The sequence below is a fragment of the Monodelphis domestica genome, chromosome 4 (assembly GCF_027887165.1).
Source record: "Monodelphis domestica isolate mMonDom1 chromosome 4, mMonDom1.pri, whole genome shotgun sequence".
Taxonomy (NCBI): Eukaryota; Metazoa; Chordata; class Mammalia; order Didelphimorphia; family Didelphidae; genus Monodelphis; species Monodelphis domestica.
In genome coordinates, this window is record NC_077230.1 from 14376562 (window position 1) to 14399507 (window position 22946).

General features: G+C 37.2%; 1 protein-coding gene across 11 annotated transcripts in view; it reads left to right on the top strand.

The window, feature by feature from the left end:
- The window catches only part of SYNJ1 (synaptojanin 1), a 132589-nt gene extending 114850 nt beyond the window's left edge, over nt 1-17739 (top strand). For 6 of the 11 annotated variants that reach the window (XM_016433164.2, XM_056826066.1, XM_007493279.3 and 3 more), the window contains 3 exons: nt 4594-4702; nt 4987-5207; nt 14748-17739. In XM_016433164.2, the coding sequence (XP_016288650.2) occupies nt 4594-4702; nt 4987-5207; nt 14748-15569 (1152 nt within the window). In that variant the 3' untranslated portion in view covers nt 15570-17739. Of the gene's footprint in view, nt 1-4593; nt 4703-4986; nt 5208-12054; nt 14466-14747 lie in introns of those variants that run through there. The other 5 variants (XM_056826064.1, XM_007493285.3, XM_007493284.3 and 2 more) reach the window with 5 other exon arrangements.
- The last annotated feature ends 5207 nt before the right edge of the window (nt 17740-22946 follow it).

The window sequence follows — 22946 nt, forward strand, 5'->3', positions numbered from 1 at the left end:
GTAATAGATAATGTGAAATGTTGCTATAAGCCTAGTTTCTTTGAGACTACTTTCCAGTTTTCCCAGTACCTAGGTATCCTGGGGCCTTTTTCTGTTTTAATAAAAGATCAACATATAGTAAGACAGATAAAGGATTTCATAAGTGCTTACTATATGCTAGGGACTGAAATAAGAATTGATAAATAGAAGTAATTCAGAGAAATGTCAGCAGTTTTGTACAAGTATTGATTGCAAAGCAAAATAAAGAGTGACAATAATGTAAATGAAAAGGTCAGAGAAGAAAAGTCGAAATCTGATCAAAATGAAAAACCAGTAAAAGTTGAGTATCAAAAATGACATCTATCTCCTCCTTGTGACAGAGCTATACAAAGGAGGATCACCGAGACAGTGTATTGTAGACACTGTAAGATTCAATCACTAGATGTTTTTGTCTGTTTGTCTTTGTGCCAAAGTAAGGTTGAACAGGAGCTAATGTGGAACAGCTGAATTGTAAAGACAAGGCATCAATAAAATGTATTGGCCATAGCATAGGGGGACAACTCCTGGTAGCAAGATGATGGATTATAGGTATACCAAGAGCCTTATATTTTCAGACATTCCCAATGTGTTTGACTTACCTGTTCTTTGTTGCATGCATACAGTTCTGTATGGGGAGTAGGGGAGTCATTGAAAAGAGATGGTAATACTTTTTTTTTTAACTTTTAAACAATAAAAATAAAAGAAACCAAAAAATAGAGAGTAAAAAATTATTAGAAGAATATACACCCAAGTACCTAAGGACTTAGTGAATGTCAGGGAAGTTGGCACCTTGAGGAGTAAAGAACTGGGAACCATTGGTTAAGTATTTAGTTAAGGTTATGAGGAATTTGGGAAGTAATTAGAGTAGAGATCCAATAACTGGGAATTATAGTAGAGCAAAGAAGCCATAAAGTATAGGAATTCAACTCAACAAATATTTATTGACAATATACTCTGTGCTGAAACCCAGGAATATCAGGCTAAACAGTCTCGCTTTCAGAGCATTTACATTCTACAAAGGAATTACAATATGTGCACATCTAAGACAATAGAAAGTCATTTCAAAAGGTAGAAGGGGAGGAGGGGTATGGAGGTAGTGATTAGATAGGCTTTGAATAGTAGGGCAGGCTCTCACTGAGCTTTGAAGAAAGCTAGGTACCATTAAGAGGCAGCAGTGAGCAAGGAGTGTCTTCCATACCTGAGAAATGGTTTAGAGGCAGGAAGGAGATAGAAAGTAACCAGTGGGCCAGTTTATGCTTTGTGGCAGGTCAAAATTGCAATTAGATTAGTTTTCATTGGTTTTTAAAAACTTTGGGGAAAAGAACATTTTTCATATATGATAGAATCTCTGCTACTTCTCCACATGAAAATTAGCCGCTTTCCTTTAAAGTTGCTCAGCATATAGGATATATTAGTGTTAAAAGAATATGAGGACATTCAACCCATGAATATGTCTAGCTGTAGCAATTTAATCTCTTAAAAGAAATATTTTCAGTATATTTCAAAGATTTTTGGTTTTCCCAGACAAAGCAAAGCAGGTTCCATATGAAATGAAGTCTATGTGAACAAGTTCTAATGATACCTTTTATGATCTTAATGCCTTTTTCATCATGACAAAATCTTTCCCCCCCCATATCTTCTGCATGTTAATGTTTCCATCTTCTGCATGTTAATGTTTCCCAATAAGACTTTCCTTCATAATAAATGCAATTAATTATTGCATCATCCATTTATTTTATATTATAAACTTGTTTCCAGTGAAGAGATTTTTGTTGTTGTTGTTTAGTCCTTCAGTTGGGGTTTTCCTGGGAAAGATAATGGAGGGGTTTACCATTTCCTTCTTCAACTCATTTCACAGATGAGGAAACAAAGATAATCAGGCTTAAGTGACTTGACCAGGGTCACCCAACTAGGCAGTGTCTGAAACCAAGATATGAATTCAGGAAGGTGGGTTATATGGGATGTTCAGGGAGGACTAATATCTCTGCTGTGAGGACTTGCCAATCCCTTTTCAAGGCTGCTCACCCACCTTTGGTGTTCACCTTTTGTCCAATTCTTATCCGTGAATTCAAGAAGCTGTAGCATGTCTAGTGGCTACCCTTTTGATAAAACCGTCTCAGCAGATGGGCTAAATCAGGTTGCGGGTAACCCCAGACCTCAGATCCATTGGTGAGTTAAGGGGGATGTCTACCCCATACATGTGAATATTTTCCCAAGCTGAGTGGATAAATGAGAACAGTTTGTTCCAATTGGCCATGAAGGTACCTGAAGCAGGCATCGGGGTGTGTTCTTGGAACTTAGTCTTTTAAAGTTGTCAGACATGGAAGATGCCAAAGTCATCCACTGCTCCTCCAGTCATCTCCAGGCATCCTGATTTATCTTTCCACTGGACTTTGATGACTCTGGAAGAAAGGGTGAGGCTGCTGCCTTTTGGCATCATCTCACATAAACCCAATTCATTCAGAAGTCAAGACATTCCTCTATGGTTCATTGGTGATCTTGGTAAATGTATTTCTTTTTGGCCTTCCCAAGACCCCACCTTAGGTCACTCCTATTATCCCCTGCCTTGGCTCTTTTTCATTTGCTACTGAGCAAAGATGATGAAAAATCATTGTTTGTTTCCACTAGAAATTCATGTTACGTGTCTCCCCTGGGCTTTCATGTTATAGGGCAGTCTATTTATACTTCCCTAATCAGTTCACTATCCCACTCATCAAATTACTTTTTCCAAGTCATTTCATCACTCTTCAAACCTTCCAAGACTGAAGTGGAAATATTTTGTAATTCACTGAAAAAATATGAGGCCATTTTGTCAAGAGCTCCCTTTTCACCTTTCCTTCTCGTTTACCATCATAGCAGTCCCTTCTGTCACTACCTCCTCTTTCACCCATCTCACAAAAAAGGTGGTTCTTTGCATTGTCAAAAATGTACAATTTCATTCTATCCCATCTTCTCAATCAATTCACCTTCCTTTCTCCCTTATCATCTGCACACTCAATTGTCTTGTCTCAATCTTCATTCTTCTTGATCACTTTGCTCTTTTTACTGTCAATCACTCTCTTCCCTTTAGATTTTAATGACATTGCTCTCTGGTTTGACCACTCCTCAGTCTCCTTTGTGAATTGTCATTCAAGTCTTAACCACTAACCATGGATATATCCCCAAGTCTCTGCCATAGGTCCTCTTCTCTTCTCCCTCGATACCATTTCATTTGGTGATCTCATCCACTTCTGTGCAATTATTATCTCTATGCAGATGATTCCCAGATCTTCATCCAGCCCTAATCTCTCTCCTTACTTCTCCAACTACTTTTTAGATATCTGTAATTGGATGTCCTGTAGGCATCTTACACTCAATGCTAAACTCATTCTCTTTCCTCCAAAACTCTCCCATCTTCCTAACTTCCCCATTACTATTGTAAACATGACAACTTTCCAGTTACCAAGATTCACAGCCTACATATCATTTTCCCTGCCTTATTTTCTCTCAGTCCCAGTATGCTATTCAAAATCTAATTAATTCTACTCTATCTATCTATATATTTTGTACTTCTCCCCTTCAACACTGCCACCACCCTCATCAGATTGCCCCAGAATGGCTTTTGAATGGCTGCCCCACCCCAGTTAGCCCTCTACTCAGCTGTTAAATTGACTTTCCTGAAGCACAGGTCTAATGCTGCCACCCTCTAATTAGCCAATACCACTGGCTTCCCATTATGTCCATGATCAACTTTTTTTTTGCTTTTAAAGCCAATAATATCAAAAGCAACGTGGCCCCTTCCTACCTTTCCAGTCTTCTTAACCTTATTCCCCTCCATGTCCTCTGTCCTTCAATACCACCGACCTTCTTGTAGGTTTCTTACTCCGTTTCTCAACCATGGGCATTTTCAGTGGCTGTCCCCTATGCCTCCTCAGGCTTAAGTCTCAGCGCAGATCCCTTCTGGAAGATTTTTCTGTTCCTCTTCTGATGCTAGTACTTCCCTTTGAGGTTCTGTTCACAGCATCACATAAATATATTTGGATATAATTATTTGCATCTTTCCGGTTAGATTTTGAGCTCCTGAAGAGGAAGCACTGGATCTGCTTTTTGTTTCTCTGGCAGTTTGGTGGCACAGTGGATAGAGCGCTGAACCTGGAATCAGAAATATTCATCTTCCTGAGTTCAAATCTGCCCTTAGATATTTACTAGCCGAATAACTCCTGGAAAGTCACTTGACCCTGTTTGTCTGTTTCCTCTTGTTCTAAAATGAGCTGGAGAAGGAAATGGCAAACTACTCCAGTATCTTTACCAAGAAAACTTCAGATAGGGTCACCATGCATCAGACACCACTGCACAACAAATATAACCTCTGAAAAATAGCATAGCCCAAGCATAATGCCAGGCACACAGTAAGTACTTAAAAACTTCTTGTTGATTTGACTTGACTCATTCCATACCTCTCTTTTGAAAGGAGAGAGGAGGCATGTTTCACCATCAGTCTTCTGGAACAATAATTGGTCATTTTGTTATTCATGTTAAAGTAGATACTATTCGAAATCGGTTCATTTCACAAGTCTTGCATTTACTTTGTTCAAGGCTATCCCACCCCGTGTTGGAATTATTAGCGCACCACAAACCCTTTCCCGTGCTACTACTGGAAAGATCGCCACTGAAGCCCCAAATAAATCATCTCAAGCACCAAAAGGTAAGAAGTATATTTGCAATACTAAGTTTGCTTCTTTTCATTTCCCCTAGCTCTTTAATTGGTGTTTGCTGACTAAAAGCCCCAACAATAATGAAGACTGTTTCCAAATCCTCAAATTAGTTGTATAACATATTTTTACTAAGTGCCATAAACTTAAATTGTTACTTCTTCTTTGAAGGGGAGAAAGGGACAGGGATGCCCCACAATACATTTTACTGAGGGAGTCAAAACTGTGACTTCCTAGAAATCATCTAGTAACTTTGAAACTTTCGCTATATTTTTAGGTTCATCTTTACTCCCTGAACCATTAAAGCCTCAGACCGTTGCTCCTGCCCCACCTTCCTCTTCTTCATCTATTCAGAAGATGCAGGAGCCTCTCATTCCTATGACTTCATCCATCCCTCAACCCACTTCTCAACAAACCCTTGAAGCCCCACCACAGCCACCACCTCGTAGCAGGTCATCCCACAATTTGCCCCCAGAATCTTCTTCTTTGCAGCAGCAAGTAAGTGGCTATTAAATACATGATCTTTAGTATGTATAAGAGTCTCTGTACTTCATCTTCATTAACTTAATATAGGAAGCTGAGTTTTTCCATCAAGAAGGCCTTTTGTAATTGTAGTTAAGTTAAATGGATAGTCACTAAGTGCCCATTCTGTGCAATAGGAACTCATGTCCCTGCCTTCATGGAGTTTGCAGCCTAATATGGATTTGTGATACATACACAAATAAGTATAATCCAAAATATACAATAAATGCATGAGATTTAGAAAACAAAGTAGATGAGTTCTGAGAAGGAACATTTCCTTGCCGATGAGAAGAATCAGGGCAGGTTTCATGGAAGAGGTAATATTTATTAACAAAAAAAAAGTTAACAATTTCAGCACCAACCTTACAATTGATATTCTTTTAATGGAGAAAGAAATCATTTGGGTTTCATTTTGTATGCTTTGTTATTAGCCCCAAAACATCCTAAGATAATAATTGTGCATGTGATTCATGAGATCTCATAAGTTAGTTCAATAAAGTGATTTCAATGCGAAAAGGTTTTTAGCCCTTTTTCTTTTTTTTTTTTTTAACCCTTACCTTCAGTCTTAGAATCAATGCTAAATATCATTTCCAAGGCAGAGTACCATAAGGGCTAGGCAATTGGGCCTTAGGGTCTGCTTCCCCAAGGTCACACAGCTAAGAGGTGTCTAAGGTCAGATTTGAACCCAGGACCTCCTATCTCCAGATCTGGTTTGTTATCTACTGAGCCCCATGCTTTTGTTTCCTAGGAAAACAGATTTGAACCATTTAAAATTTAGGATGGCCACCTAGACCATCTTTCACTCATACTTAAATAGATCACTGATCTCATTTATTGACTAGTTCCCTACATGCAGATTACAATATGTCCATACCTACCCACATTATACCATATCTCATAAATCAGCGCTCACTTTTCATAAATGAGTCAGAGACAGAAAATAGGAATGAACATTAGAGCAAATATTTGCAAACTTGTCAGTTAAAGAACAGGTATCAGTAGTTTGTAACATTTTTTGTGATAGGCTATCACACTCAAGTGTGTGATGAGTGGTCCATGGAGGCTCTCTTAAGTGATCCTTAGATTGAAAAAGTTTGAGGACCTCTGATATAAGTGATTACAATTCATTTTGTATACATATATCCAATCAAGTCAAAATTCATTTTGCATTTAAATTAGTATGTATTCCAGGGCAACTTCTAATAATGTTTAGTATTTTAGACCCACCAAAATTTAAATTTGTAATATTTCATTTTACCTTGGAATTGCCATCTTAAGAAGAAAGAAATGGGTGAACTTTTTATTGGCTTATTCTTAAATTCTATCATTAGCTAAAAAGTTCATTTACACATAAAATTTCCCAGAACCAACTTTATAAAATCACATTAGTTTCATTTATGTTGATACAATATTTTGTATCGTTTCTATTGTTAAAATTTCCTTTAAGGAGATACCTGTTGTGGTAGGGAAAGAAAGGAAGGAAGGTAGCTGGGGTTCCCCCTACCCCCCACCCCTCAAGTTAGGGCTTGGGAGTTAAATTAAATTAAGCTAGATTCCACAGAAAGTTAGGTAGTTTATTTTGGGATAGGAAAGGAAAAGAAAGTTTGGGAAAGTCAGGGAAAGTTTGATCTCTGGCAGCTGGGCAGGGATCAAAGCTCTCCACCCAGGTTCAGGGGAAAAAGGCACCAAAACCTGCACTCCTCTTCTCTTTTATTCTCCCTCTGCACCTCCCACAAAGGAAGTGGGATGCTTCAGAGGAAGTTGCAGTAGAGAGTCCTAGGAGATAGAGTCTCCCAGGGCTTAGGCCCACTTCAAAACGCACATTGTGGAACTTGACACATCTATTGGAATAGTTAAGAGGCAACATGGTATGATGGGAAGAGTCCAAGATTTGGAATTAGGGTTCAAATCTTTGACATTTACTAGCTATATTGCAGTGATGGCATACCTTTTAGAGGGATGAGTCATGTGAGAAATGTCCTTGGTGCCCATGAAGAGGAGGAGGGCGAAAGCCTGGCCCTGCATCCCTCTGGCTTTCTAGTAACAAACTCTGGCAAATTCTGTGGGCTCTGAGTGCCCATCTGGTATGCGTACCATAGATTCACTACTACAGCTATATGGCCATAAACAAGTTATTTTATCTCCTCAGCCTTCTTTTCTGCATTTATAAAATCGTGTAATACCCATAGTGAATAGAGCCTTCGAGTCAGGAAGATATGGTTCAAGTCCTGCCTTTGACCCAGCCTAGCTGTGTGACTAAGCATGTGGCACCCATCCTTGGCCTCAAACTGGTCATGGCCACACAGCGGGAACAATCTATATGCTATGCCTAATGGTAAATGACCGGCACCTTGGTTCTAGATATAAACAGGAATGCAACACCCAAGGGAAAAGGTACATCAGGAGCAGTTTAACAAAAGCTAATAACAAGGGGCAGCTAGTGGCACAATGGGTAGAGCTTCAGGCCAGGAGTTGAAAGGATCTGAGTTCAAATGTGACCTCAGACACTTCCTAGCTGTGTAACCCTGATCAAATCACTTAACCCTGTCTGCCTAGCCTTTACCTTTCTGTCTTAGAGTTATTTCTCTAAAACAGAAAATAAGGGTTAAAAAAAACCAACAGAAAAGGAAAAAAGAAAGAAAGCAGTTCTAACCAAAACCATAACCGTATCATGAAGTCGGTCTAGCTGCTGTGTTCTCAGGGTAATAAAATGGTCGGAAGGTCAAAAGGAGCTGGGAATCAGTCAAAAATGGCACTTAAAACAATAAAAAGCTTCTTTTACTAGACAACAACAGCCATGATAGATGGAAATGCTTAATGAAATGGATTAGTGCAGCTATTCCCTCCTTTCCTCATTTCCCCACTAGACCTGCCCAAATCAATCAGTTGTCTGTCCAGAACCACAACTCTTTTTCTGCACTAGTTTATTTGAGATTTGTTTCGTAAGCAGTGCCACATGAGCCTTGGAATATTTAACCAATCAGTGAAGCAGGTAGAGTTCTATCACTTCATTTGGAACTTGACCAGCCTACATATTTCTGAAGACTAGTCCTGGATCATAGTGCTACATCTATCTTCACCCAGGTCACCATTTTATAACCATAAGTAGGAACTGTGCCAAGTGCCTTCAGCATCTGACCCAGTCAACCCCTGAGGGCCCAAGGCCTGGGGAGAACAAGTAGCATCCTCTACACATGGAATCATAGATTGAACTGGAATAAACCTTAAAGATCAGTTTAATCCCCTCATTTGACAGGTGAAGAGTTTGAGACCTAAAGGAATTAAATGTTTCACCCAGTGTCCACTGATAAATGGATATTAAGTATTTGGGCCCAGGTCTTGTGACTTGAAGTTCAGCATCCTTTCCATTATATCATATGGATGACTTGTTTAAATAGTTTATAGCCAAAATTGAATTCTTCAGGACATTTATTAGAGAAAGAAGGGAAGGTTTTTATTGTATAAAATGAAATTGTATGTAATTGAAGTTCACAGTTTTATATACAGTTTGTTTATTGAAATTTTGATGCTTACAGTGCCTAAGAAAAATAAAATAGAATTTTAAAATTTTTGCATTCTATTAATAGGCATGAAAGTTTGATAATTTCTTTAGATTTTTTTTCTCTTATGTAAATTCTAAGTGGCACAATGGATAGAATACTGAGCTTGGAGTCAAGAAAGTTCCTCATCCTGAGTTCATATCTGGCCTCAGACACATTAGCTTCATGACCCGTGGCCAGTCACTTAAGCCTGTTTGCCTCAATTTCCTCAACTGTAAAATGAACTGGAGAAGGACATGGCAAACCACTTTCAGTGTCTTTTCCAACAAAACCCCAAGTATAGTCATGAAGAGTTGGATTTGACTAAAAATAATTTAATAAGAAAAAAAATTAAAAATCTACAAATTATCTATTCAATTCAAGTCAGTGATTCAAACAGTCAATTCAAACAGTGATACTGTTTGAAAATTCTTTGAGTCTTCAGTTATCTATAAGAAAAAGCTCTACTAAAAATCTCTATTACATTACATGTCAGCCATAATTCAGTTGTCTTCTGCTATGATAGCTATATTTTGAGTTCTCATATAACCAATATATACATAAGAAGAAAAGTCTTTGAGCACTGAGTTCATTTTACAGCCCTTGATAACAGCTTACAGTGAAAAAGGAGGCAGAAGATTCCACACCTTAAAAAAATCACAATAGTCTGAAACAGCTGAGTTCATGATGGTCAGTTCCTCAAGAAATGGCTGTTATCAGTCATAAACTATTTCCTAAACACCTACTCTGTGCTAGGCCCTAGAGATACAAACCCAGATAATGGAACTTGAGTCCTACTGGCCAATAGTTTGCTTTCTAAGTGGGGGAAAGGACATTTACAAATATATGCAAAGTAAACACACAAAAAAGTAAATATAAATAAACACAAAGTAATCAAATTCAAGGCTCTTTAAAGAAGGGGTATTAGCAGCTGAGAGGATCAGGATAGACTTCATGGAGAAAGTGGTCCTTGAGTTGTACCTTGAAAGAAAAGAAGGATTCTTTGGGACCGAGGTGAGGAGGGAGTGTGAACCAGCCATGGGAGACAGCCAGAGCAACAGCACAGAACTGGGAGTTGTAGTGTCAGAGTTGAACTTTTTTCCTGAAACACAAAACTAGTTTAACTGGAGTACAAAGGGTTAGAAGAAGAGTAATAGGCCAGATATGCTGAAGCCAGCATTGTAATGTTCAGCTGTGATGCTGAAGAAGATTGTAATGGGCCTTAAAAGTTCCTTTGATTCTAGATGCAATAAGAAGCCATTGGAGTCTATCGATGGCCAGATCAGCAGTTAAGGAAAATCACGTTGGCATCAGTGTGGAAGATAGCTTGAGGTGGGAAAAGGCTTAAAGGAGGAAGACTGATTAGGAGGTCACTGCAGTTAGTCTAGGCAAGAGGTGAGGAGGACCTTTGAACTAAGTTGGAAATTGTGTAAGTAGAAAGAAGGGGTCAAATACAAGAGCTATTAGGGAGGTGGAGAGGGCAAGATTTGGGAACTGATTTTATATACAGGAGTCAAGGAAAATGCCAAGTCTGCAGATCTGGGAGATTAGAAGAAGGATAGTATCTTTGACAAAATAAAGAAGTTTAGAAGAGAGCCGAGGTTGAGAGGGAAGATAGGTTCAGTTTTGAACATATATACTACCCTTCAAAGTAGATTTATACATCATTTGCATAGATACAATAAATCAATAGGAACTAAAGTAGCCACCAACAAAGAGTGTATATAGAAAGAGAGAAAGGTCTAGGACAGTCTTAGGTAGCACCCCTAGTTTGGGGGTGTAATCTAAATAATGAATCAGCAGGAGAGTGTTTGATTTTATAGATATTTTCAGTTATTTTATTTCTAATAAGGAAAGGAAGCATATAATACATTTTAGAATGATTTTTTTCAAAACTGTAAAAATAAGAGTACTTAGGGTTCAGTTATTCAGAAAATTTACTCGGTATATAATAAATCTTGGCAGTGCTGGACATAAGATTGGCTTGTATCTCTAGAAAGACTAATATTTCTAGAAAGATGCATGATCTAACTTATTAATAATAGCTAGTATCAAATAGCATTTTAGGATTTGCAAATCACCTTACATATATTATCTCATTTGATACTCAAATCAATTTTTCAAAGATCTATTTTAATCACCATTTTACAAATAAGGAAACTGAGGTGCAAAAGTTAAGTGATTTACCCAGCATCACACAGCTAATGTCTGAGGCAGGATTCAATCTCAGGTCTCCTGATTCAGAAATACTCTCTATTCGCTATGCCACTTTGCTGCCATTTTTTCGCTTTATTGTATATTTCTCATCCTCTCATTGATAAATTTTCTTTTAACACAAGCAGACAAACATAAGGTATCTTCTCCGAAAACAACAAAACTCAATTTCTAATTCTTAAATTGGCCAATAAACTACTTTGTGGATCCTAGGACATATAATTCACCCAGAGTTTTACATAGACATCTGTTTATTTCTGATCGATGAATCACCTTTGCAGAATTTTCATAATGATATTTTCTGTAATAACAGGTCTGCGATGATGCACATACTTTGGGAATTAAGTAAAATGTAATTAAAAGAGTGAACATGTTCTCTCCTCACCTTTCTTAGACAAAGATGGAAAAGAAGCACATTAAATGACTGCCCTTCAATAATCATTGGAAAGTGTTTAATCATCCTTCTTACTGTCACTGCCTAGCCAGGCCTATTCCTGTGTGGTTGTGCAATGAATAGTTGGTCTTGTGACAAGTCTGTATAGGGCAATAAGTCCTAAGAAATTAGTATTCTGAGCTTTGGTTACAAGCTTCTCTGTGTTGCCAGCCAAGTTCAAATACCAGTCCTTGAAAATTATACTCCAATATAATTATGTAGACCTTCATGTAGCCTGGTTTCTCTGTTAAATTGAAATTATTGTAGATTGGTGAAGAAATAACAGGTCTGTGACTCCTGTAAGGCTTGCACCACTTGAGTTTTTAAGCTCTGTCTGGAATGTTTTATCTTTTAGTGCTAGTATGTCAATCAAAGCATCAAAACTTGATAAAATTCCTTGACATCATTCTGCTACTAAAGTAGATTTATTATAATCTTAATAGTTTGTTTAAGGATTTTAAAGTTATTTTTTAAGCCTACTATTGCATATAACCAATGAATATTGCTATTTCTTCATTTACTATGTGGTATACTGTAGTATTGAAAACAGTGTTAAAAAATGAATTGTTGGGACTGCTGTTTAGCCTCTGATTTTCCTCCTAACTCTTTCCTTTGATGTCTGTCTCCTTTCTTAAAGCAGGAGCAACCATCAGGGTAACAGGTATCTGATTAATTATCAATCTTCTATGTGCTCGTCATCATCTGTCCTGAGAGATTAGATGTATGAATCTCTTTTGCTTCATACATCTACCCATATTTTTAAAATCACCTCTCCACATTAATAAATATGACTATCATAGCATGTACCTTCTTTTCCTTTTCTTTAGCATTTTAGATATTTTCAGGAGTCTTTTTAGTTGTATTTACAAATGCTGTTTAATAATTTTTTTTCCCACTTCATCTTTTGTGACAGTTAACAATGCCTTAAAGAGTAGTCTTAAGAAAGAATAACCTGCTGGTTTTCAGAAAGCTTATTTACCTAATCCATAGAGGCCTTCAGAGTTAACATAACATTGGTGTAAAATTAATTTTTCTGTTAGGCTACATATGGGGAATTAAAATTTTGGGGAATTAAAATTAAGTTTTTAAAATTGTAAAGTATTATTTAAAGAGCTTTCCAGCACCTGTTCTTTCATAGAATAAATATTGCTAGTAAGAACTAACTCATACCTAATTCAGTTAAAAATGTCAATGTAATGAATGATGTTGTGGTTGTTATTGTACTTTAAAAATTGCTTGCCTGATAGGCATGAAGATTGTGCCTATGTCAAATTGCATATGACCTTCATTTTTAGTTCTAAATTTATCTCCCTTAAACATGAAAATTTACATGTTTATGATATTCAGCATTTTGATACAATACAAAAATATGCATATCTTCATCTATATTATATACAGTGTAAGTCCTTAATGTACTGAGAGTATAGGTCCCATTCCCAATCTAGACAAAAAATTTATCTTTTAAGATTTTTCTTGCTTACCTTTGTCTATATACCCTGATGATACAAATAATTGAGGTGACTGATCAAGCAAGTGGCTGCCTTGACTCTCCATCCACAAACAAAATACAAATAGAATCACAAAAGAAAACAAAATAAAACTTGTTCTTCATTGTTCCATGCCTGTGTGTTACTATTCACCAGGATTTGAGCCTTCTCTCTTAACTTTGACTTGCCTAGAACTCAAAAATGTATCAAAAATATGTACCGTTATTTTTAAGTATCTTTTATTATATCCCTGCACGATGCCCCCTGGGTGACAGGCCTGACCCTGATCTCACCTTTGACCTTTTTTCCTAGCTCACCTTTCCCTACACTACATATTTTTCTTTATATTTGAAAGTTAGCATAATACCATTTGCTCTAGAAATGGGACAAACAACTTAGTAGTGATTATTATTAGATATTTGGAAAAGAAATTAGTAATAAAGAGACTGGTTTGTTCATTTTTTTAGAGCATGGTTGTTATAATGCCAAGACTATAAGATTTATTTTCTTCATAGTCTAGCCCCTACCAGCTCTTTCAGTTGAAACAAAGGGGCTCTGGTACAGGATAGTGAATAAATTAGCTCTTCCTAACAGGAGATACCCCAAATGGGATATGCCGCATGAGAGAGCGACCTCATAGCTGGAACAGTTCAAGCAGGGGATGTTGTAAAAGGAAATTCACCATTTTGGTAAGGTTTAGGGTCTTCTCTAACGGCTTTTTCTAACAGATTCTCTTCTATGAAGCTTACACCAGAATTTGAAAACAATTCAGAGGCCATGGCTTTTATATACTAAGATGATAAATATAACCTACCATCAGTAAAACTCAGGGGTTCAGTGGGTTAATATAATAATATCTCTGTTTTAAAGTTATTCTTCTCTCTAAAAAAACTGTTAATAGACTTTGCAGTAATGTTTTTAAATCTGAGGAAGGTCCCTAAAGAGGAAATCTTCCTCTGTGGCATTTTCCACAGACTTAGTTCTAAAAATTAAAACTTGCCTTTAAAGTCAAAAGTTCCTTCTCAAGGCAATTTATCAACTCTCAAAGATAAGAAATGCATTGACTTGGGCTTATGAATATAAATATGCTAACATACTAATTTCCATTCATTATATTAAAGTATTTCATATTAACATTCACAGTTTTGAATTTGAAAGAACAATAAAACCACAACATCAGCATAGGTGGATGTTGAAAGATTGCTACAAATAGAAACACTAGCATAGGATTGTTCAGAATGTAGAATCCTCATTCTATGGCTACCCTTTAGGCAGCCAATAAAGCACAAATCCTAATGCTATTTGTGTAACTCCATTTTGTTGTCAGTGCTTGCATGAATGAAATGTTTATTTTTTAAAAGGAGGTTTTAACAAAAGAATTTTATCAGTGGAGTGGTCAGAGGGAACCAGCAATGTAGTAGAATTTCAGCCAGGTTTCCACCACCACACCATTCCACAAAGAATTATGAACTATGATTGATTTTCTATTTTTATTCTCAAATTTCTGAATTTTCCCAAAGAAATGAGGAGCACTAAGAGAATATGAAGAGGAGGGCAGGTAGGTGGTAAGGCCTAGAGATGGGAGGTCATGGGTTCTAATCATGCTTTAGTTACTTCATAGCTTTATGATCCTAGACAAGTCATTTACTCCCAATTGCTTAGCCCTTCCTGCTTTTCTGCCTTGGAACCAATACTTAATATCAATTCTAAGACAGAAGGCGGGGACTTAAAAAAATAAATAATAAAATAATTTCTAAAGAGAGAGAGAGAATATGAGGAATTGGGTGAAGGGGGTAGTATAAGAGTCTATCTGAAATACTCAGTGTCTTCTTTCTTTTTTCAGATAAAAACAGATGAAACATATGATATGCTTAGAGGACAACTAAGCAGTGACCTTTCATTTAATCCGATTGTTCCATCAAAGCCTCAGACATCTGTTCTATCCTCACAAGCTCTATCTTTAAACAAAAAGGAGTTAATTAAGTTGCCTTCCAAATCACAAAGCTTTGCTTATTTTATGAATGATGAAAATTACTTACAAGCAATGCCAGCTGTCTCAGCCGAAAGCATATCCCAGGAAGACAGAAAAAGTTCCTTAAACCCTTTTGTTCCTGGCTTAAACAACACAAATCCTTTCACTGTTAGAACTACTTTTGGAAATCCATTTCGAAGTGAATCTGAAGTAATTTCACAATTCCCAAAAGAAGAACCTATTAGCTGTCCTTCCTCCACTTCACATCTTCTTAGTTGTAATGTAAGTGAGGCTTTGTTGCCCAGGGATGGATTTGAGGACAGTTTTGATTTGCAGAACTTCTCTTCAGCAGTGCAAAACAGCATCAAACCAAAAGGCTGGGTAACTTTTGAGGAAGATGATTTCCGTGTCAAAGCGAAATCAAAGGACAGTGCCACAGAGTTGAAGAGAGTCGGTTCTGAGAAGTCAGCTGGTTGTCCAGATTTACTCAACTCTCGATCAACTTCGCTTCCTGACTCAAACTTTTCATTGGACTGGAATAAAAATTCCACTGTTTCTTTCTGTATGTTGCCATCAAGAAAGCCACCTAAACCTCCTGTTCCAGTAGTAACATCTAACACTACAGCTCCTATAGAGTCTTTGACCTCTTTGGCATCTAAGACTTCATCAACAGTAGATTTTACAGAAAGATAATTTTATGAGATGAAAGGTCTTTCTGGCAAGATAGAGCTGAAAAAATGGGCATTAAAGTTATACTATGTGCAATACCTAAATGCACTGATATCTTCATGAAATACCACTCTTTAATGTGTACAAATTTAATATGTATATTTTGGGAGTACACAAAGATAATTCTCATTATGCATTTGAGTTTGAGCGTGTTTATTGGGATAGATAGCCAAAATGATTAGTTATTCATCCCAGTTTAAAAGTGCTTAAAGCTACTTTTAGGAATACTACTTATTCTTGAAATTATTTCTTATTCTTTCCCTCTAAAGAATATGAAAAAACCCTGATAATTTTCACCTCACATAATCACCATCCTCTTCAAACATCAGATTAGCAACTGATATTTATTAATATTTACCAAAGAACTTCCAAAATTATATTGAAAAACACTTGACAGGTATTACTTTTTTTATCATATAACAAATTATTTGCATATTTGTTAACCTCGTTTTATTTATAGAGTCAATTCAGATTTTAATTACCTTCAGTGCCCTCTTGTAGTCTTTTGGTACCAATGAAGATGATTCTAATTATAACTGAGACACTTTACATTTCAGTTGTTATGTGGAATATTTTAATTTCCAGTTTCTTAAAGCTTTTCTTCCCCAAAATGAGAAAAAATACACTCAAGAGCTCATTTTTTTTTCTGTCCCAGACTTAAAGAGGACCTCAGTGGAGCCAGAAGTTGATTGTCACATATGGTTACCTAGATTGCCTTGAAACTCTTGTGGACCTGGGGAAAACAACTGGGGAAGCAAGTGTTGCAAGGCCTGTCTGATAGCATTTCAACTCCTAGTCTTAAATATGAGTCTCTCCTTGTTAGGCACATTTTACCCCAAACCCATCCTCATTGCTGTATTTGCTGCTTTAATTCTAAGACTTTGCCATTAGCAGTCAAAGCAGTGGACCTCAAAGCTGATGACACTGCTTTGAATGGAGGGTGTCCTCTGCTAATACCTTCTTAATCCCATTAAGAGTCGCTGTCCCATATTACTAATGCCAAACCCTAAGTCAGCTGTGGATTTTATCTCCTGCAATGCACTGCCATTATGCAATTGATCTTGCTTCCATTCTTTTAGCCAGAAGTGTGCAAAATTTATACAAAATGGGGTATTTTGATATCATTAAGTAAACACAAGCAGAAAATTCCTTTCGTAATGTTTTTGTTGGGAGTACAAACTAAAGCGACCCTTACCTTATAAAAATGTCACCAGATGTGATTTTTTAAATCGGCATAGTTTATGCATGTTGTTGCCATGTCACAGTTGATCTTTAGTCGGAGAAAGAAGGACTCTCACTTTTATTGGCATAGTCTCAAAGTTTTAATCATAGCCAGAAATGAGGTTAAGAGCACAAAAGATTGCATCCCTTAAAACACCAAACAAATATTATATCCAACACTCATCTCAATTCTTAAAGTCTACCAAAATATTCTATTTATGAAAGTAATTCACACTTCTCTGAACAGCCAGCAAAGGCTGCTAAATAGAAAGGAAACCTAGTGAATTTTTTATTGTGCTTTGTTTTGTTGTCATTCTTTTCTGAACAATAGTATTTGTACATTTTAAACAGCAGTATTACTCTAAGCAGTGTGCTTCAATATGTGAATTAACTTGTTCAGATTGTGGCTACTAACCAACATCGGTGTAACGATCAGTGTTTGGATACATGCTTTCTACTAGCAAACAGTTCTTTGAGCTTTGCTGGTAGAAAACGAAATTCTGTAAGCAGTGCATCCTGTTTGCTACTAATGATAAGAGTCTAAAGTGTATATACCATGCAGCAGCTCCGCGTATAACAGGATAACCAACTGGGTTCTCAAAGTACTACAGATTCAGAGTTTATTGGGTTTAAGAGGAATGCTGCAAGTAGCTAAACCAGTGTAATATGTGTTAGTAAAATAACTAATATTTCTTTAAAAACAAAAATGAAGTACAAAATCAAAACACGAAACTTTTCACTAATTCTTTGTCCTTTGTGGTAAGTTGCTATTTCTTTGTAATGATGTTATTGCTTATGTGGCACACTATGGATAACAATACACTTTACAAAACTAGAGTATTAAATGCAATGGTCTGTGGCATTCTGTGCATATCCTGTGAAATGTGGCATCAATTAAAAATACCTGTCTTTACCATGTTGAGCACTTTGCTTAAAACAGGGTTATTTTGGGACACAATTTAGACTCTAGTAGACCTCTTTGGAGTTTTCAAAACAATTTTTGTGATAATTAGTGAAGGCCATTTGGCCAATGTGTACAGCAATAAGATCTTTCCCAACCTCTTCCCTGGATCAAGAAATAAAGGGAAAATGCCTTTTGGATAGGCAAAAGAGCCCTATTAACTTTATCAGTGAAGAAAGACCTTCGATTTCAGAGTGGTTCTTATTTTTGGCATAAACTTGATTATTTAGATAAATTCTTGAGAAGTTGAGAAAGATCAAAAAGAATATAGAGCAATGTGAAGTGACAGCTTGGCTTTAGCAGAGGAGACGATCATCACATTCCAAAGTGAGTTCGGTTGTTTAGCCTCTGTCTTTGATTTTAGAAATTCTGTGAAGAGTAAATGTTATCCCATTTTCAAAAAACTAGTAGAATTTGAAAATTATAGTAAACATGGATCGACTCATTGGAAAATCCTAAAAATAATCATTGAAGGGATTGATAGTGAGAAAGAAACTGTGAACCAATCAGCTAGTTTCATTAAAAAATAATCATTTATGCCAGACACTAATCTCATATCCTTTGCTGAAAATCATTAAGGGTGCAGCTAGATAACTCAGTGAATTGAGAGCCAGGCCCAGAGACAGGAAGACCTGAGTTCATATCTAGTCTAAGATTCTTCTTACCTGTGTGACCCTGGGCAAATCACTTAACCCCTATTGCCCAGGCCTTACCATTCTTCTACTTTGGAAGCAATACACAGTATTGATCCTAAAATGAAAAGTAAGGGTTTTTTGTTTTTTTTTTTAAAGAATATCTTTAGATTGGTGGATCAGAGCAATGCTTTAGAAAAGAGTTTACCTAGAGTACAAGGTATTTGACATGGTCAATGAAAATAGCAAGGGAGCTTGATGGGGAAATGTGGGCTGAAGAATTATTGGCCAGACCCATAGAGTTCAAAGTCAATTTAAAAGTTATGAAAGCCCCAGAGATTTATACTTCACTCCATGCTGTTATATATTTTTTTATTAATCACTTAAAGAAATGACTATCATTTGCAGGTGAGAGAGAGCCAAAAGTGATACCTAACAATAGATGATGGTCCAAAAATATCTTGACAGGCTGAACATTGTACCAAATTTGTTAAGATGAAGTTTATTTTTTAAACTCTTACCTTCTGCCTTGAAATCAATTCTTAGTTTTGGTTCCAAGGAAGAAGAGTGGTAAGGGTTTGGCAATTTGGGTTGTGACTTGCCCAGGAAGCATCTGAGGCCAATTTTGAACCCAGGACTTCCCATATCTTATCTTGACTCTTAATTCCCTGAGCCACCAAGCTGCTTCATTAAGATTAAATTTCGTGAATATGAATGTAAATTTTGTTTTCATTTGTAACTTGGGTTGAAAAAACCAGCACAAATATAAGGGCGAGACTGTGACTTGTTAGCTGCTTGTCTGTAAAAGATCAGGGGATTTTAGATGGTGAACTCATGCTGAATCATCAATGTGGCCTTAAGCTGCTCTGAAAGGCCAGTCTGCTCTTACATCTTGATAGAGTGTATTCAGTTTTAGACACCACATTTTAGGAAGATTCAGAACAAGGTACCCATAATGGTGAAGGGCCTTAAGGTCATACCATATGAACTTCATTTGAAGGAACTGGAAAAGCTAAGATTTGGGGACAAGGTGAATCGAAGGAGATTTGACCCTACAGGGAAAACTAAGTTGAAGAGGGGTCAGTTTCAGGCTTAATATAAGGAAAATATTCCTAGTCATTATAACTATCCAAAACTTGAGATGGACTACCTTAGAAAGGAGTTCCCCTTCACTGGCTATCTTCCGGCAGATTCTGGGAATATCCCATTGGGAAACCATAAAGATTCTTCTTGAATTGTTGGAATAGGTAACCTCTCCCCTATCTTCCAGTTCTAAGCCCATTCTCCAATGATATAGAAAGGTCTTCAGCTGGAGCCAATTTGGCCACATGGAAATTGGGATTCACAGTAAGCTAATAAGCTATCTGTGAGCTTTGGTGTCTGTATATTGCCCCTGCTGTCATATTCTTGCATTCAAAGGAGTGGGGTGCCTAATACAGGGTTTTTCCTAAGAGTCTGGAGGGCTCAAATCTAGCCTCAGACATTTACTAGCTATATGACCCTTGGCAAGACCCTTGTACTCAGTTTCCTCACCTATAAAATAAACTAGAGAAGGAAGTGGCAAACCACGAAAATCCTACGTAGAGTCACAAAGAATTGGAAGTGACTGAAGAAACAACAAATGTAAGCTTTGGTTATGTGGGTGGGATGAATACAATGGAATTAAAAAAAAAACAAAAGGGAAAGGAAGGATTTTAAACATCAAAGAACAGAAGGTTGAAGATGATTTCTTTCAGGTAAAGCAGGAAACTATCCCCTTAGAGATATTGTATATACCCAAAGCTTGATTCTGCAGACTAGCTAGTTAGTGTTCATTTTACGGAAATGTTATTCCCTTCTTCAAAAAGTAGTGGGATTTGAGAACTATAGGCAATATATATTGATTGAACCACTAGCAAATCCTAAGAAAAATCATGGATAGCAAGAAGCTGATCACAAAGAACCAGCATGGCTTCATCAAAAGTAATTCATAAAAGACACTGATCTCATGTTCTTTATTGGAAGTCATTAGACTGGTAAGTCAGGACAACGTTCTAGAAAAGAAACTCAAACCAGAAATTCTCTTATCACAAGATTAATAGAGTATTGGTATATTAGTGATTTTCATATCCTACGCTACAGTTTGGCTTAATCTCTCCTGTTCAGTTTCTATAGCAACTTCACCCCAACGATTGTAATTTTGAAGAATTAAACCCTGCAAAATATTCTATCCCCTGTCATCTGATCCCCTTGACATTAACTTTCACATATTTTTATGCAATTCCTCTCTCACGGTCTGCACCTTCCTCTAGTCAGAGAGGTGTCAAGCTCAAAGTCAAGGAGGGACATGCAGGGCAAAAACTCTGCTTTTTAATCCCATTCCCATCAACAATCAGATGAAGACATACCCAAAGCATCTCACATGGAAATGTCACCTAATCCTCTTTGTTTGTCCTCTCCACCTTTCTAAATTAAAACAATCCTTGACCTTTTCTCCCAAATGAAGGCCAATATTGGCCTGCACCTGCCTCTTTGCCATTCACTTAATAAATTCCTCTATTTTAAAAGATTTGTCACAGCCTGGTAATTCTTTAAATGGATACCCTCCCAAAACATATGTCAAGCTTTCCCACAACAGGTTCACACTGGATCCTAAATTCTACAATCTAAAATTGAAATGCCAAATCCATTCCTTCTGTTCCAATTTTCAATGCTACAGGTCTTCTAGACTTTCTGCTCCTTTGGCTAAAAAATGAAGAGGGGAACTAAATGTCCTAGAACTTAGGTTCATAGAGCTGCAAGGGTTTTCAAATCCTCTCTTTTAATAAATGAGGAAACTGAGGCCCAGGGTCACTTCTAGCAGCAGAGCTGGGATTTGAACAAACATCTCTGACTAAATCCAGTTTACTTTCCATTCTGCCACACTACTTCCCCAACTATACCTTGGGGGAAGAGGGAAGTTTCCTATATGAAGAAGAGGGCATGCTGTGTGTGAAGATTAATTCTCCCCTAATTATAGCAATGAAATTAACTCTCCCCTGATTGTGAAGACTAAATTGCAACACCTATTTTTAAAACACCCCACTTAAAAGTTGAGTATGGAGATCTGCCCATTTTTAGATCTAATCACGAAAAGTATAAACATCCCACTTAATCATTGAGTGGGAGGTCTGTGACCCACATGTGTGATAGTGGGTGACAAATCAGAATCGACTGACTGCCTTCTGGGCAGTCCTAGAACAGAGCATCAATTGTGATTGATAGATGTAAAATTAGGGGAAGACACAGGAAGTGACATAAGAGAAAATGTCTTTAAAAAAGGATGTGACAACTTCCTGAAGGAGTTCTATTCATCATGCTTTCGAGTTGAGACTGGTGGAGAGGGGCAGAAGGATCTGCTATTTGGACCTGACAAGTAGTGAGTGAAAAGCTGACTCTTAACGGCTGGATATTTAGAAGAGACCTCAGGAGAGACCTATCCTCTTGAGATTCTCTGCATCCCTAGGGCCAAGGCCCCTCTGGTGAAGAACTAACTTTCCCTGCCCAGGGGCTGGGAGTAAATTACTTAGTGTTTAGGCTAAATATCTAACCTTATCCTCTCTCTGATTTCTTACTTCACTCTTTCTACATTTTGTAAACAAATTGTAAATAAAATCTCTTTGGAATTATTAAATTCCTGGGGAGCAACACACTCCTAAGTAATCAAGTCCAACCCTTTTAAAATTAACCCTATTTCCCCCTTACATATGCCAGTTGGTACCAATGGCCATTATGCCTTGTTTTCTATGTATTTTGTACTGTTTGTTTAGAACATCTATGCTAAAAGCATGAGCTGGATGTGGAAAGTCCATGACTGTACAAGGATTGGGACAAGAGTGTGCCCCAGTCAGTTCTACCTACCTCGAGAGGCCAATGTTAAAATTAATGTATGAGCATTTACATCTGAGAAATCAATACAATTCTAGACTTGGTTTATGGTGACTTTTGGACTTATGAAAGTATTAATAACACAGATTAAATTGAAAAGTCTGTACATTTTCTTTTGAGAACCAGCACGACCCTGTATAGCTCTCTTGCTTGAGTTCAGCAAGTGTAATAGAAGTCTCAGCCCATTAAACCTTCATCAGATGGAGACTAAACACAATCACTGGCATTTATGTTAAGATTTTAGGGTTTGCAAAGGGCTCTACCTCCCTGCTCTCATTTGAGCCTCACCACGTTGATAGAGGTAGATCCAAAAGGCACACCAGGGTACCCTGAGGCCTTGTGACAGGGTCTACCCAACTCACAAGCCGTCATCACTGCCTGGTGGTTAAATTCACATATCGCCTTCCAACTGAACCACATCAAACTTAAAATGGAAAATGGAAAAAAAAAATTAGGCTCTGAGTACCACGTACTTTTTTTCTTTAAATAAGAGAACAGGAAGCCTTTTAATTGATAATAATAGCTAGCATTTACAGGGCATTCTGCATATATTATTTACTTTGATCCTCATGACAACCCAGTAAGGGAGGGTGCTGTTCTCTTTGACAGATGTAGGACACT